At 37.8% G+C, this 16,751-nt stretch overlaps 1 protein-coding gene across 2 annotated transcripts in view; it reads right to left on the bottom strand.

Annotated features, from left to right (window-relative positions):
- Positions 1–16,751, bottom strand: part of CRYBG3 (crystallin beta-gamma domain containing 3) — a 130,276-nt gene that overhangs the window by 33,797 nt on the left and 79,728 nt on the right. The window contains exons 13-15 of one of the 2 annotated variants that reach the window (XM_042998379.1): positions 5,875–6,017; positions 5,637–5,763; positions 4,713–4,745 (exon numbers count right to left, since the gene is read on the bottom strand). In XM_042998379.1, coding sequence (XP_042854313.1) covers positions 4,713–4,745; positions 5,637–5,763; positions 5,875–6,017 — 303 coding nt within the window. The remainder of the gene's footprint in view (positions 1–4,712; positions 4,746–5,636; positions 5,764–5,874; positions 6,018–16,751) is intronic. The other variant, XM_042998380.1, reaches the window with a different exon arrangement.

Genomic DNA, 16,751 nt, shown 5'->3' with positions numbered 1-16,751 from the left:
TGCACTGACAGGCCCGCATTGTAGCTAAAAAGGCATCATAATGAGGGCTGGGCAGCATTGTCCTTTTTCCTGCTCACGCTGTATCAAGAACAAGGCTTCTTTGAGCAGTTGATGTTTGCCTCCTTCATCTTCCCAAGAGCCCTCTTAGAGGCTGATGGCCTCTGAGTTCTGTGCAACTGTGTCTTGACTGTCTTCTTCTGCTCTGACATCAAAGACTAGCGAAAACCAGGGAGGTGGAGGAACGGATTCCCCTGGACCATCCGTGGCTTGCACAACATAACTTCCTATCATGAAACCAGTCTGCATTTGGAGCATTAAAACACCAGCTACTCCCTGCCTTAAGGAAGTTTCTATCATGATCCTTCTAGTGGATACAGAAGGTAGTAAGAAAAATGAAGTCCAGAACGAGACAGACCTGTGCAACAATTTCTCATGTAAGCACAATTTTATGTGTCCGGGGAAACTGCCGGTAATTTCCTTGATAAGAACACACATTTTGGTTAGTTTATACACTACATGTTTTAACTTAAAGGCTTATAAAAACATTAGATTGAGAAGTATACCACAATTTAACTTCCAAAAATGTATAGTAATTTTTTCTATATGCAAGTATTATCTTAATTCATGATAAGAGTTGGAAAAGCCACATGCAAACAGAGGTCACGGCTGTCTTGTTCACTGTGCAAATACCCGGTTTTTATATGGCTGAGCTTAAGATTTATACTTCAGTTTATCACCATGAAGCCATGAAATCCCAGACAAGTGACAGTGCAAGCTAAACATATTTCAGATGGTCTATGTTGTAGCCAACTCTAGTGTCTAATCTGTCTTCATAAGCAGAAGCATTAATTAAAATACACATAGACACACACACTTGTCATCAAGTACCTTTTTGATTCGATGGGTTAGAATATTCTTTGCCCAAACAAACAAAAAGCAGGCTTAATGCCAATCTGAGCTTATTTTATTTTTACTCTCAAAATAAGATGTCATATGGTTCACCCAAAATTTGTCCAGCCCCAGAAAAGTAATGCCTCACTCTGATGACCTTATGAATGTCTCAACAGAACATTCTCATGATAATGTTCTGAGATTGGTCCATACAGAAACCAATTCTGTGATTATTAATTATAATTAAATTGTGGTTTCTACTCTTAGTGAAATTAAATAACAGGACCTTGGTAAAATTAAGTCCTGGGAAAAGCCAGGTGGATAAATCACTATTTTGGTTTCCTTTCCAGATAAATGGAGAATGTACAAAGTAACTCAGATAGGATGCTTAGAATCAAGGCAAAAATATAAACAAGAGATGAGTTTATTTCAAACTAAACCTATGCCATTTAGGTATGGCTCAATCCCTACCAGCCTCCCAAATGGAACTGTATGGATGGAAAAAAAAAAAAAAAAAGACCGCATACCACAGTTTTGCAGTGCAAACTGCCTTTTCACACACATTATTATACCTCTTTAGAACTACTCTATCAGACAGAAACTATCACTACTTTATGATGAACTTTTTGCAGAAATATTTTTTATTATGTACTTTTCATTTGTGATATATGTGAGTAAACGTAATAGGTCTTTAATATGACAAACTAAGAACTCAAAATTTTAATTATTGACCAAACACATAAGTTGTGCTCAATTTATTTCACACTATCAGAATAATTTTTTCATTGTAACTTCATTTATTCCAATGCTAAAACAATTTTTATGAGAAACTTTCTATCCTACCTAAATAAGACCTTGTGCAGCCTTTTGGACCTCCTTTACACAAACATGCTCATTATTAAACAAAGAACAGTCTTGTTTCTATTTGTTTCTATTCTACTATTACATCACACTGTCTCCTACTGTCCTGTTTTGTACTCCTCACATCAAATGTTTACTACACAATTTTATTTCCCTGATTACTCGTAAAGGGTTTTCTTTACTTAGATAATTAGCTCTTCCTGAGTATTTCTGGTCTTTGGATTCTGTAAAAATGATCTGGTTGTAGCACCATGAAGAAGTGTTTTCCTCTGGTACCCTTGAATCTTACTAGCCTAAAGCTGTTACTTTCCTGTCCCCCATACAGGATAACAGTAACCCCAACTGTTAAAGATGCTGTGATCACTCTAAAATTCAATGTGGCCAAACTATCCAATACAAGAAAATATCTAGAGTTGCTTTTTCTCAGATAGAATCATATATAAAATGGAACAGAGGCTCAAAATTTAAAGAAATCAAAACTTCTACTAATAATATTTGCAAATGCACTTGAAAAAGATTCTAGGAAGAAAAAAAGGTCCTCAGTTGTATCAAAGGGAATAACTGTTTATAATTTCTAGAGAATGGTGCCTGACTATACCTCTTTGAAAGCTAAACTCACTTTTATAAGATTTAATCTAGTGAGATGTCTGATGTTCTGCTAAGATAAAGAGGTGATGAAATTATGAACATAATTCATATTCTGTTTTTATTTGGGGAAAAAAATGAAAAAATTAAATGCCAGCTGGTATTATGAAGAACTATATAATGATGCTGTATATTTTGAGTTGGCAATTAGACTTAGTGATTGATCTTCAGCCATAGGTAAAATAATAATCTTCTGCATTAAAGGAGGTGTTCTGGGTCTCAAATAAAACAGATCTCATAATAATATGGTAACACATCAGAACTAATATATTTATTAGAGGAACATTCATGATGTGTATTTATCTCTGTATACATACATATTCTGGCTTTTCCCTTCTTAGGTTGCTTGAGGTTCCCTTTAAAATCACCAGCACAAACAAAGAAAAAAAAAATTCTTCGACTTCAACTCTGAGATGTCATTTCCTTATTCCTCAGCGAAAATAACATCTGAAATAGTCAATATGACTATCACAGCTATTTGTGAAGGAGAAAATACTTTCTAGTTACTGAATGGAACCAGAGTGTCAGCCAAGATCCTTTCCCCTAAGTAAAAACAAGCAAAACATTCTGAAAATGTGGTCCAATAGAAATAATAAGAGCTTTGATACTGGGTAAACTAAGGAGGCTTTGTCTTCTTCACGTTACTAAATACTCAGCTATCATATACCTGTCAGAAACACTTATTTCACAAGGCTATGGCTGAGCCATATCCAGAAATATGAAGTGGGGCTCATTTCACTGGGCGTTTTCTGCTGCTTCCTTTCTCTTCAAGTTGGACTGGAAATACTATAAAGAAAATCCTCGGAGCAATCTGCTCCAAACAAGGAAGTCCATAAAAAAGAACAGGAATGTAGGAGGGAAAAACAGCACTTAAAAGAATGTGACTTTTATCTGCACTTAAAAACTTAGAAAATGTGCAGTTTGGAATTATCTCTGTTTAACTCTTTAACTACTCAGGTTGATTCCTGTACAAGTGCTTTAAAAGTCTGCTGTTGGAGTTTTCAAAGATTCAAAATACAAATCTGGCAGGAAGTGTCTCTGAATCAACAACTCAATTATATTCAAAAAGGAAATGTTCCCAATAGGACTTGAACTAATCAGAAAATAAGAAAACCTGAAAACATACTGTTAACAGAAACATGGTTACAACGAAGTTGACTTGAAATACATAAACACTGGCAAGAACATGAAAAACATACACACTCAGAGAAAAAGATTTAGCTTCATCTAAAGCCAGCAAATGTCCAGTATTTAAGCTTAATCACTCAATTGGCTTCTTTTCCCAAATCTGTTATTTAAAGTGAGACAGAGGAAGGAAGCAATGTCTCTTATCCCCTCTCCCTTCTATGGATGTACTGATTATACCACAGGTCTTACTCTGATGTAAAATCCTGAAAATGTGGTTTAAGTGGAGTCAGATACTAAAAAATGCCTATTTTGTTATTTCTAGCTGTGTGAAATGACACTTAAATTCCAAATCTTGGCTTTCTCATCAATAACTGGGATTAATTTTGACCTTACAGATTTATCACAAGCACAAATTAAGCATAATTTGTAACCTTCAATGGATCACAAACAAACGTTAGGCTCCAGAGTATTGTTAAATCCTTCAATCCATGAACACACTAGAAATAAACAAGCAGGGCTGCAACTTTGCTAGCACTTTTAGGAAATATGTGATTTAGGTATTAGAAATACATTTAAATAATAAGCATGCCAAGACAGCCATTTTTCCACATTAAGTTTGCTCCTCCCAACACAGGATAACATACTGTGCTGAATAAGAATGTGACACTGAATGGGGGCACCTAGGTGGTTCAGTTGGTTAAAGCATCAGACTCTAGATTTCGGGTCAGGTCATGATCTCATGGTTTGTGAGATTCAACCCTGTGTCAGGCCCTGTGCTTGCAGTGCCAGGGCCTGCTTGGGATTTCTCTCCCCCTCAATCTCTGCCCTTCCCTCATTTGACCATGTGTACATGCACACTCTCTCAAAATAAATATATAAACTTAAAGAAAAAAATATATGACATTGAAAAATGAACGGGCAATAGGAAAAGAGTGGCAGAGATTCAAAATGACCCCAAAGAGGTCAGAGTTAAAGCTCTATGAGGAGAAACCAAAAGGAAATATGTTAAGTCCAGGCCAATGCAACCAGTAATGAAGAGGGACACTCTTCTGCCTGTGGGTACCAAGTATGATATAAACTGTCCTGTCATATAGACATAAGAAATTTATCTGAGGGAAACAAAGAATTGAGATATTGAGACAAAGGGCACAAATGTTTTTAGTAAATAAAAAAATTTTCAAACATACCAAATGGGGAGGCTCATTTATTCCAAGTGGTTCCTGAAACATATATTAAAACATTTTAAAAATTGTAATCGTATAATCTTACTTATCTTTTCGAAAGTTTGAAAATACCATTTGAAAAATGAAAAAAAAAGTAATTTACTAGATTTCTTGAACTAGTTATGACCTTCAAATAACTGAATTATCTTGATTTTAGTACTCATTACTAATTCCTTTTGAGTAATGTAGCTGGGAAAAAATATGTGCCTCAATGTCCATCAAACAGAGTCTGAGCTTCCTGTCATTACCTTTGCCACCACTATTTCATGGGCACCCTTCTTGTTCTGTGTTGTTACACAAAGAACACTCTTTCCTAACCACACTCTTTCCTAACTTCATGATTTTGTACATGAGATTATTCCCTCTTTGAGGACTGCTTTTTCTGCCCCACGTCATCGTGTGACTAAACTGCTTTTAACCCTAAAGATATCACTCAACACAACCTCTTCTTGAGAAGAGGCCTGCTGCCCAACTCCCAGGCTCTGAGTGCTCCTTCACAGGTTCCCCCGCACTGCCTACACACCTCACCTCCTCACTCATCACACTATAATCAGTCATCTATATATCAATCTCCTCAATGAGACTGAGCACCATCAGGGCGATCCTATTCATCTTTTATCTCCAGTGATCAGTAGTGTCTGGCATATGAAGCACCAAATAAATACTGTTAAATGAATGAAGTGATCAAATTACAGGCATCTCATTGATGTGTTGATACCACCTACTATCAGCTCCCTAAAGAATCTAAAGCAATTAATATGCTATTTCGTTTTCTCTGTATATTCACATAACATAATCCAGCAGTTTCACGTTTAAAAAGCCTGTTCTACATGTTCAGCTGTACACTGTTACATGCTCTAGAATTGGTTATGGTCATAGCTGACTCACCAGTTGGATAGGTCGTATGGACATGATTATATTATTTGATCCTCCCCAGTCAAAAAAGCATTTGTATTTTCCTTTCTCTAAAATGTACTGTTCTCCACAAAAGAACTTCTGGTGGTAGGCAACCCATCTAGCAGGAAAAAAAAGAAAAAGAACAGAGATGATACAGAATCGAGCAAACAAACCAACAATTTTAAAACCAAAGAACCTCTCAAAGTTCTCAGAATGGGAGAAAACTTACACGCCACTTTTAACGTGAATGGATCTGGTTTCACTGCCAAAGCCGATTTCTTCCAAGTCAGAAATTTCCTGATTTGTAATGTCAATAAACTTCCCACTTTCTAGGTCAGATTCAAATAGCGTGATAGAGGATTCTATAAAATTCTAAAAAGAGGAAGAAGAAAGTTAAAGAGAGCATAAGGATTTTGTTCTATAAATTGTTGTACCTTTGCACAATTTTCATACTTGGGATTTCACACACATAACTCCAGGAGGAATTTTAAATGTGACTGGAAACAATTTTGATAGTTATTACTTTTAAAGCTTAAAGAAAAAAATAAATACCAATTTACTTTAATCAGGAAATCAACATTGTTATAGAAGTGGAAATTAATCAAGAGTTGGTAAATGGCTGGGACTTACAGGCTATTATATGTTACACCACTTATAAAGGAAACGAAAGTTTCACTTGTGCCTCAAAAGTGAAGCCACAACATGGAGCCAAGAGTAAATACAAAATGTACAGTGTGCATTTTGTGGGAGAGGATTTTATAAGCTTAAATGTAAAAGAAAAAATGAAATTTCCTTGACCAAAGATTAAAAAAGTTAAAATGAGAGGAAAATTTTGAAGTTTTTATAGATAATATATTTACAACAAAAATATCAGAAAAATTTTAAGATCCAAGTTGATAAATCCACGAAGGACACAGACAATTCACAAAAAAGATTGGCATTAAAAACAAATATGCAAAAGTCCAATTTCACCAGTAAAAAATAAGAAATTCAAATTAAAATCCTTAGATACAATTTTCATTTTTTAAAATAAGGAGGTTGTAAAAATCCAGTTTTATCTAGAAACATTCCTGGTAAAAAAAAATAAATTGGATGGGGGCACCTGGGTGGCTCACTTGGTTACACATCTGACTTTGGCCCTGGTCATAATCTTGTTGTTCTTGAGGTCAAGCCCCACGTTGGGCTCTGTGCTGACAACTCAGAGCCTGGAGCCTGCTTCTGATTCTGTGTCTCCCTCTCTCTGCCCCTTACCTGCTTGTGCTCTCTGTTTCTCAAAAAATAAATAAATGTAAAAAATATATATACATATAAATTGGATAGCAATTTTAGAAAATATTTATTTATTTATTTATTTATTTATTTATTTATTTATTTATGGAGCCTCTGGCACTTAATACTAAAAGAAACTATTTTCTGTAATATTTTTATTAATTTATATATATAATTTATTGTCAAATTGGTTTCAGTACAACACCCAGTGCTCATCCCAACAGGTGCCCTACTCAATGCCCATCACCCACTTTCCCGTCTCCCCCCCCCCCCCCCCCCCCCCCCGTCAACCCTCAGTTTGCTCTCAGTATTCAAGTGTCTCTTATCATTTGCCTCCTTCCCTCTGTAACTTCTTTTTTTTCCCCCTCTTCCCTTCCCCCCCGCCCTCTATTAAGTTTCTCAGGATCTACATAAGAGTGAAACAAATGGTATTTGTCTTTCTCTGCCTGACTTATTTCACTTAGCATAATACTCTCCACTTCCATCCACATTGCTACAAAAAGCCAGATTTCATTCTTTCTCATTGCCAAGTAGTATTCCATTGTATATATAAACCACGTCTTCTTTATCCATTCATCAGTTGATGGACATTTAGGCTCTTTCCATAATTTGGCTATTGTTGAAAGTGCTGCTATAAACATTGGGGTGCAAGTGCCCCTATGCATCAGCACTCCTGTATCCCTTGGGTAAATTCCTAGCAGTGCTATTGCTGGGTCATAGGGTATTTCTATTTTTAATTTTTTGAGGAAGCTCCACACCGTTTTCCAGAGTAGCTGCACCAGTTTACATTCCCACCAACAGTGCAAGAGGGTTCCCATTTCTCCATGTCCTCACCAGCATCTATAGTCTCCTGATTTGTTCATTTTAGCTACTCTGACTGGCGTGAGGTGGTATCTGAGTGTGGTTTTGATTTATATTTCCCTCATGAGGAGTGATGTTGGGCTTCTTTTCAATGTGCCTGTTGGCCATCTGGATGTCTTCTTTAGAGAAGTGTCTATTCATGTTTTCTGCCCATTTCTTTACTGGATTATTTGTTTTTCGGGTGTGGAGTTTGGTAAGCTCTTTATAGATTTTGGATACTAGCCCTTTGTCCGATATGTCATTTGCAAATATCTTTTCCCATTCTGTTGGTTGCCTTTTAGTTTTGTTGATTGTTTCCTTTGCTGTGCAGAAGCTTTTTATCTTGATGAGGTCCCAAGAGTTCATCTTTGCTTTTAATTCCCTTGCCTTTGGAGATGTGTCGAGTAAGAAATCGCTGCAGCTGAGGTCAGAGAGGTTTTTTCCTGCTTTCTCCTCTAGGGTTTTGATGGTTTCCTGTCTCACATTCAGGTCCTTTATCCATTTTGAGTTTATTTTTGCGAATGGTGTGAGAAAGTGGTCTAGATTCAACCTTTTGCATGTTGCTGTCCAGTTCTCCCAGCAACATTTGTTGAAGAGACTGTCTTTTTTCCATTGGATATTCTTTCCTGCTTTGTCAAAGATTAGTTGGCCATACGTTTGTGGGTCTAGTTCTGGGGTTTCTATTCTATTCCATTGGTCTATGTGTTTGTTTTTGTGCCAATACCATGCTGTCTTGATTATTACAGCTTTCTAGTAGAAGCTAAAGTGTGGGGTTGTGATGCCTCCCGCTTTGGTCTTCTTCTTCAATATTACTTTGGCTATTTGGGGTCTTTTGTGGTTCCATATAAATTTTAGGATTGCTTGTTCTAGCTTCGAGAAGAAAGCTGGTGCAATTTTGATTGGGATTGCATTAAATGTGTAGATTGCTTTGGGAAGTATTAACATTTTAACAATACTTATCCTTCCAATCCATGAGCACGGAATGTTTTTCCATTTCTTTGTATCTTTTTCAATTTCCTTCATAAGCTTTCTATAGTTTTTAGCATACAGATCTTTTACATCTTTGGTTAGGTTTATTCCGAGATCTTTTATGATCCTTGGTGCAATTGTGAATGGGATCAGTTCCTTTATTTGTCTTTCTGTTGCTTCATTATTAGTTTATAAGAATGCAACTGATTTCTGTACATTAATTTTGTATCCTGCGATTTTATTGAATTCATGTACCAGTTCTAGCAGACTTTTGGAAGAGTCTGTCGGGTTTTCCATGTATAGTATCATGTCATCTGCAAAAAGGGAAAGCTTGACTTCATCTTTGCCAATTTTGATGCCTTTGATTTCTTTTTGTTGTCTGATTGCTGAAGTTAGAACTTCCAACACTATGTTAAACAACAGCGATGAGAGTGGACATCCCTGTCATGTTCCTGACCTCAGGGGGAAAGCTCTCAGTTTTTGCCCACTGAGGATGATATTAGCTGTGGGCTTTTCATAAATGGCTTTTATGATGTTTCAGTATGTTCCTTCTATCTTGACTCTCTCGAGGGTCTTTATTAAGAAAGGATGCTGTATTTTGTCAAATGCTTTTTTCTGCATCAATTGACAGGATCATATGGTTCTTATCTTTTATTAATGTGATGTATCACATTGATTGATTTGCCAATGTTGAACCAGCCCTGCAGCCCAGGAATGAATCCCACTTGATCATGGTAAATAATTCTTTTTATATCCTATTGAATTCAATATGCTAGTATCTTACTGAAAATTTTTGCATCCACATTCATCAGGGATATTGGCCTGTAGTGCTCTTTTATTGCTGGGTCTCTGTCTGGTTTGGGAATCAAAGTAATGCTAGCTTCATAGAATGAGTCTGGAAGTTTTCCTTCCCTTTCTATGTTTTGGAACAGCTTGAGAAGGATAGGCATTATCTCTGCTTTAAATGTCTGGTAGTATTCCCCAGGGAAGCCATCTAGTCCTGGACTCTTTATTTGTTAGGAGATTTTTGATAACTGATTCAATTTCTCGCTGGTTATGGGTATGTTCAAGTTTTCTATCTCTTCCTGTTTGAGTTTTGGAAGTGTGTGGGTGTTTAGGAATTTGTCCATCTCTTTCAGGTTGTCCAGTCTGTTGGCATATAATTTTTCATAGTATTCCCTGATAATTGCTTGTATTTCTGATGGATTGGTTGTAATAATTCCATTTTCATTCATGATTTTATCTACTTGGGTCCTCTCCCTTTTGAGAAGCCTGGCTAGAGGTTTATCAATTTTATTTTTTCAAGAATCCAACCGTTGATTTCACTTATCTGCTCTGTTTTTTTAGATTCTATATTATTTCTGCTGTGATCTTTATTATTTCTCTTCTTCTGGTGGGTTTGGGGTGTCTTTGCTGTTCCGCTTCTAGTTCCTTTAGGTGTGCTGTTAGATTTTGTATTCGGGATTTTTCTTGTTTCTTGAGATAGGCCTGGATTGCAGTGTATTTTCCTCTCACAACTGCCTTCTCTGCATCCCAAAGCATTTGGACTTTTGTATTTTCATTCAAGTCCATCTGATCCAATGTATCATTTGGGGCCCTTGTTTCTTTATTGATTCTCTGTCTAGATGATCTATCCATTGCTGTAAGTGGAGTATTAAAGTCCCCTGCAATTGCCACATTCTTATCAATAAGGTTGCTTATGTTTGTGATTGTTTTATATATTTGGTGGTACCGAATTCGGTGCATAGACATTTATAACTGTTAGCTTTTCCTGATGGATAGACCCCATAATTTTTATATAATGCCCTTCTTCATCTCTTGTTACAGCCTTTAAATTAATGTCTAGCTTGTCTGATATAAGTATGGTTACTCCAGCTTTCTTTTAACTTCTAGTAGCATGATAGATAGTTCTCCACCCCCTCACTTTCAATCTGAAGGTGTCCTCAGGTCTAAAATGAGTCTCTTGTAGACAGAAAATAGATGGGTCTTGTTTTTTATACATTCTGATACCCTATGTCTTTTGGTTGGAGCATTTAGTCCATTTACATTCAGTGCTATTATTGAAAGATATGGGTTTAGAGTCATTGTGATTAGGTTTCATGCTTGTAGTGGTGTCTCTGGTACTTTGTGGTCCTTGCAACATTTCACTCACAGAATCTCCCTTAGGATCTCTTGTAGGGCTAGTCTAGTGGTGATGAATTCCTTCAGTTTTTGTTTGTTTGGGAAAACCTTTATCTGTCCTTCTATTCTGTCCTTCTATTCTGAATGACAGACTTGCTGGGTAAAGGATTCATGACTACCGTCATGTGTCTACCTTTGTATGTTAAGGCCCTTTTATCCCTAGCTGCTTTCAGAATTCTCTCTTTATCCTTGTATTTTGCCAGTTTCACTATGATATATCGTGCAGAAGATCGATTCAAGTTACGTCTGAAGGGAGTTCTTTGTACCTCTTGGATTTCAATGCCTGTTTCCTTTCCCAGATCAGTGAAGTTCTCAGCTATGATTTGTTCAAGTATACCTTCAGCCCCCTTCTCTCTTTCTACTTCTGGAATTCCTATGATATGGATATTGTTCCATTTGATTGCATCACTTAGTTCTCTCGAATTCTAATTCTCCCCTCATACTCCTGGATTTTTTAATCTTTTTCTCAGCTTCCTCTTTTTCCATAATTTTATCTTTTACTTCACCTATTCTCCCCTCTGCCTCTTCAATCCATGCTGTGGCCGCTTCCATTTTATTTTCCATCTCATTTATAACATTTTTTAATTCATCATGACTATTTTTTAGTCCCTTGATCTCTGTAGCAATAGATTCTCTGCTGTCTGTATGCTTTTTTCAACACAGCAATTAATTTTATGACTATTATTCTAAATTCTTGTTCAGTTATATTGGTTAAATAGGTTTTGATCAATTCGTTAGCTGTTGCTACTTCTTGGGATTTGTTTTGAGGAGAATCCTTGCGTTTCATCATTTTGGCTAGTTTTCTGTCCCTTATGCATTTTAAAAGCTTGTTGTGGTCTTTGCACCTGCGAGCACTGCTATATTAAAAGAGGGTCATACACTGTCCAGGGCCTGTCCCTTCAGGAGTTGTTTTTTCGGAGATTGTTACTTGCTCTCTGTTGTTGTGTTTGGTTATTTTATTACCCTACTCGTAGTGATATTTTCGATCCTCCACTAGGTGTGCTTTGATTTGTTCCTTGGAGTAGCCCTATCTTCTTTCAAGCTTCCCCATTTTCTTCCTACTAGATTCAGTCTCTTTTCCTCCCAGGCTCTGGTGTTCATAGTCTTTTAGCTTCTGCACTTCTTTGTTGGCAAGTCACGGGAAGTACGGATCCTCCTACTTCTCTGCCATGTTGGCCGAGACCCTAAAAACCTTGGTGAAGTAAACCACGATGTAATGATGGCGTGACCGGAAGTTGAAAATAATTTACAAATACATTTTAAAGGGTGATATTGTTTAACTCTCTCATATTTTTGGTAAAATTCTTTTTTTTAGCTAGAAAAAGTTTCTTAAAACTAAATGATGGGAATTTATATTCAAAGATGAATTTTTTTTGTAATACCAAAAAGTTGTAAATAGTGCAAATACCCAAACGACGCATAAGCATAAATCTTTATATATCTACCTACCACCTGATGGAATATACTTACTACTGGCCAAGAGCTTTATGTGTTTTATTTCCAAAAGAGCTACCACATGAGATTATATTACCATCATTCTCATTTTCCAGCTAAGGAAGGGGAGTAATTTGCTTGAAGTAACACAGCTACTGAGGGGCAGACTGAATTTAAGTCAAAATCTATTTATCTACTTACCTTAATCACTGTCAGGATGAAAGAATATGACAAAACCTCTCCCTTATAAAACTGGTAAGACAATAAGCATGCAAACCCCCCCCCCCCAACTTTTCATAAAAGAACACTAGTAGGAAAAAAACTCAAGAGTGGTTGGGTCCAGAGAAATTGGATAATTTTAACCTACCTTTTTTACAAAACTTTGTAACAGATATACTTTTTAATTGGAAAATACAGAATACATTATTTTTTAATTTTTTTAATGTTTATTATTTTTGGGAAAGAGGGAGACAGTGTGCGCAGGGAAGTGCAGAGAGAGAGGAAGACACAGAATCTGAAGCAGGCTCCAGGCTCTGAGCTGTCAGTACAGAGCCTGACACAGGGCTCGAACTCACAAACCATGAGATCATGACCTGAGCCGAAGTCAGACGCTTAACTGACTGAGCCACCCAAGAACCCCAGAATACGTTATTTTTAAAAAGAACTGTGGTAGGGTCCCCTTCCAAAGAAAGAAGAAAAAAAAAAAACACCTCAAGGGAACCTTGTTATTTGTATACTTGACAACCTCCATCCCCACCCTGTAACATAAGACCACTTAATCAGAGTAAGTTTGTGTGTTACCATATATGGGAGACAAAGAAATAAAAAATATATAAGAACCTGTGCCATATGGCATTTGGGGCTCAGTTCTTTGGGTACAAACCCAACTGAGCAGTGCCAGCAGGAATAAAGTTGCTTCCTGAAAAGAAAAGCCTCGGTTTCATGACTCTCTGTGCAAGAATCCTGCTACATCACTTGGGGGCTCGTCCAGGATTCAGAGTCAGTGAGTTGCCACCTCCTTTGCCACTGGGAATGCGAACCATCGGGGCACCAGGAGAGGCTGGCGCCAGCAGAGGAAGGAGACTAGCCCTCCTGGCGTGCTGGGGAGAGGACCCTGTGTGCGCTAATGGAACCCATGAGGCTCAGGAACCAGCTAAGGGAGCACCCGTCAGACTGGTAAAAACCCGGGTTCGTTTTGGTAGACTTGCAAGAGGCAGAAGGGGAACCTGATCACCTCCCAGAGTCGCACTAGTAATTCCACAAGGGACAAGGAACAAAGCTGCAACTCTAAGGCACTGGGCGCTGGGTGGCAGGTTGGAGTCGCCATGTGACTGTGTTTGGGGACTTTTCTCTATTTCCTGGATCAATGACTATGATAATTAGAGCCAAGTGTCTCTGGTTATTCTATATCAGAACAGGGACTTTAAGGAATATTCCCAAGCAGCTGCCAAAACTCCTTTTGTTTCAGGGAAATTCCTTGCCTTCTCTGGACTGACATTTACTGCCTAAGTCCACTGGTGGAAAACAAAACAAAAGAAACTGGTGCCTGCTCCTTTGTCCAAGCTGACAAGATTTAAAACTGCGAATTCTCTTTCTCTGCCTTCCGCTGGCACCTTGTCTCTTCTGCGTTTCCTCCACACCCCCCTTCCTGTTTCTACACTACTTGGGGGGTGGCCTGCACAACTGGCTCCTCAATGCCTTTGGCACCATCAGCTCCTCCTCCCACCCAAATGTCCAGGATCAAAGAATTCCACGTCAGATTTCCCCACCAATGTTCCAGGTAAAGATTAACCATGGGGAAGGGAACAAATTGCATTTCACGAACCCAAATAAAACGTATTCAGTGTTTAAGCTAATTTAAGTTTGTTAGTTTAAGACAGTGTTTATCAACATTAAACGCGCGCGCGCGCACACACACACACACACACACACACACACACACAGAAGCAAACTTTTATTCAACCTAGATTTGCTGAAGGTCAAATAGGTTCATGTTATCTCTGTTCTAATTTGCTAACAAAAGGATGACTTAAAGTGATGGTTAATTTTGTCTGTCTCAAAGTTTTCATGGGTAATCCTTAAGATAGCTTTCAAAGTCTTTGGTAACCTAAAATGTTAAAGTTTTGCTCGCATGATAAATTGAGATTTAATTCATTAGATATCTAACGAGATTAAAGCCCTATTTATTAGATGTAGGTTTGTGCTTCTCACTTGTTGCAAAAAACTAAGGGTATTTGGAATTGTTAAAAAAAAAACATGCTTTGTGCTTAATGTATTCATAAGTTTGCCATCTAAAAAAAATTCTGATGTAACAGAGTTCGTAATTGGTTACTACTTAGTTTTCACTGGAGACTAAGGTTTCTAAGAGTTAAAATTCTGCTACATGTAGTTAAAACTGATAAAAATTAGAAAAGCAACTCTGTATCTAGATAAGTAGGAAATATAAAAAAATATATAAGCAATGGAAATATATATTTTTTTGAAGGTAAAAGAAAGTAATTTTGTCCTAAACGAGACTGGTTATTTGGAGAGAAATGGCTTGGGACAAAATCTAAATGCAAAGAAAAGTTGTAGAAGGTTTGTGAAGAAAAATCTTTAAAAAGACATTTAATGTGTGGTCAGGAAGGACCAAGGTTAAAATAATTGGATTTTAAAAGTACACGGGGTTAAGATTAAAATTCCTCCTCGTTTGATCCAAAGGCTGGGAAAATGATGGCAATACTCTGGTGCCAGCCTCCAAATCCTCCACATTTGTGTTATTCCTGTTCAGCAGAGGAATGGACGCCTTTGCCATGTGAGGGATGGATGATAAATGAAGGGCTTTTACTAAGATACATGGGAGCCATTTTACTAAACTTAGCCCGTTGTATGCCAAAAATGGATATCCACATGGCTGAAACATTTATGTGGGCATTGTTGAGAAAGGCAGGGAAATAGACCTTGACTTTGGCTCTTTAACCCCCTCCCTCAATGGCCAATGATTGATATGTAAGTTACTGCTGGGCCAAAATAAAATTAGTGCATCCTACAACAACCAAGAAAATATTGCTTGGTCACAGTCCATACCTCCAACATACCCCCAAGGTCCTACAGGCAGGAAATGGAGGGGTCAAAACAACAAAACAAAACAAAACAAAAAACAGGAAAGACCAGGCCAGCTCTCAGAGGTAGAGTCAAGCCTGGTTAAGAATGACTACTCCCAGCAACTCAGAGACTGACAGGGCTTTTGGCTGCCAATCGCATAGCCAGCCGAAACAAGGGGCCAGGAGGTGAGGTTTCTCCAGGCAGGCTATAGGAAATTGAGATAAGGGACAACTTTCTTCCTTTTTCCTATAAATGGGTAATTCCCCATCCAAGGCCATTACTCCATTGGAATGCATTATGATTCATTTCTTTGCATAAAGGCTTGGCTCCCATACAAATTGGAAGAGGGAACCTGGCCCCCAGAGGAACATATCAATAACAATACTACCCTACAAAAGGAGGTGTTTTGCAAATGTGAAGGAAATGGGGAGAATACCCCTATGTTCATTGTTTTTGGGCCTTAAAAAAATTAAGATATAATAATTTTGTTAAGTCAGACTCTTAATGAGACAGATGTTTAAAAAAAAATTAAGGAAATATAAGATTTAACCCTTAAATTAAGCTAAATTAGCCACTATCTTACAAACACAAAATAAGAGCTCAACGGCCTTCCTGGAGAGGTTGAGGGAGGCTCTCATTAAATATACGGCTATCTCCCCTGACACCCCTAAGGCTGAGATAATTTTAAAGAACAAATTTGTCACTCAGTCAGCCCTAGATATTCAGAGAAAAATGCAAAAATTGGCTGTTGGCCTTGAAGGGACTCTGGAGGAGCTCTTATAAGCTGCCAATTGGGTATTACTAACAAAACAGAAAAGGAAGCTTAAAAAAAAAAAAATCTGAGGCCTTAATTGTGGCCTTGCGTACTATGTCAGACCAGACTTCCTGAGGTCCTGGCACCAAGTGCCATTTATATGGCCATTCAGAGCACGAAAAGGAGAACGTCCTCAGAGGGGACAACCAAAATGAACACCCCATTAGCCATGCCCCTATGTGGAGACAATCACTGGAGATCTGAACACCCCTCAGGGACCTCTATCTGTGAGGGTTCAGATAACCAATGTCCCTGGAAGGGACTAACCGGGGCCTGGGGCTCTTCACGGTGGCTCCCCTAAACCAACTGTTTATCAGAAACCCAGAACCTCAGGTAACTCTAAATATGGAAGAAAAACTGATTTTCTGCTTAACACCAGAGCTACCCTTTCTGTCCTCCTTTCCACTCCAGGCCAACTATCCAAACACAGCACGAGAGGCATCTTTGAAAAACTAAATTTTTCTCTCAGACCCTGGGATGTATATGAGGAAACCTACTTTTTTCTCATTCTTTAC

The sequence above is a fragment of the Panthera tigris genome, chromosome C2 (genome assembly GCF_018350195.1).
Source record: "Panthera tigris isolate Pti1 chromosome C2, P.tigris_Pti1_mat1.1, whole genome shotgun sequence".
Lineage (NCBI taxonomy): Eukaryota > Metazoa > Chordata > Mammalia > Carnivora > Felidae > Panthera > Panthera tigris.
Note: the sequence above shows the minus strand (reverse complement) of the source record. Positions and strands in the feature narration are given on the sequence as shown.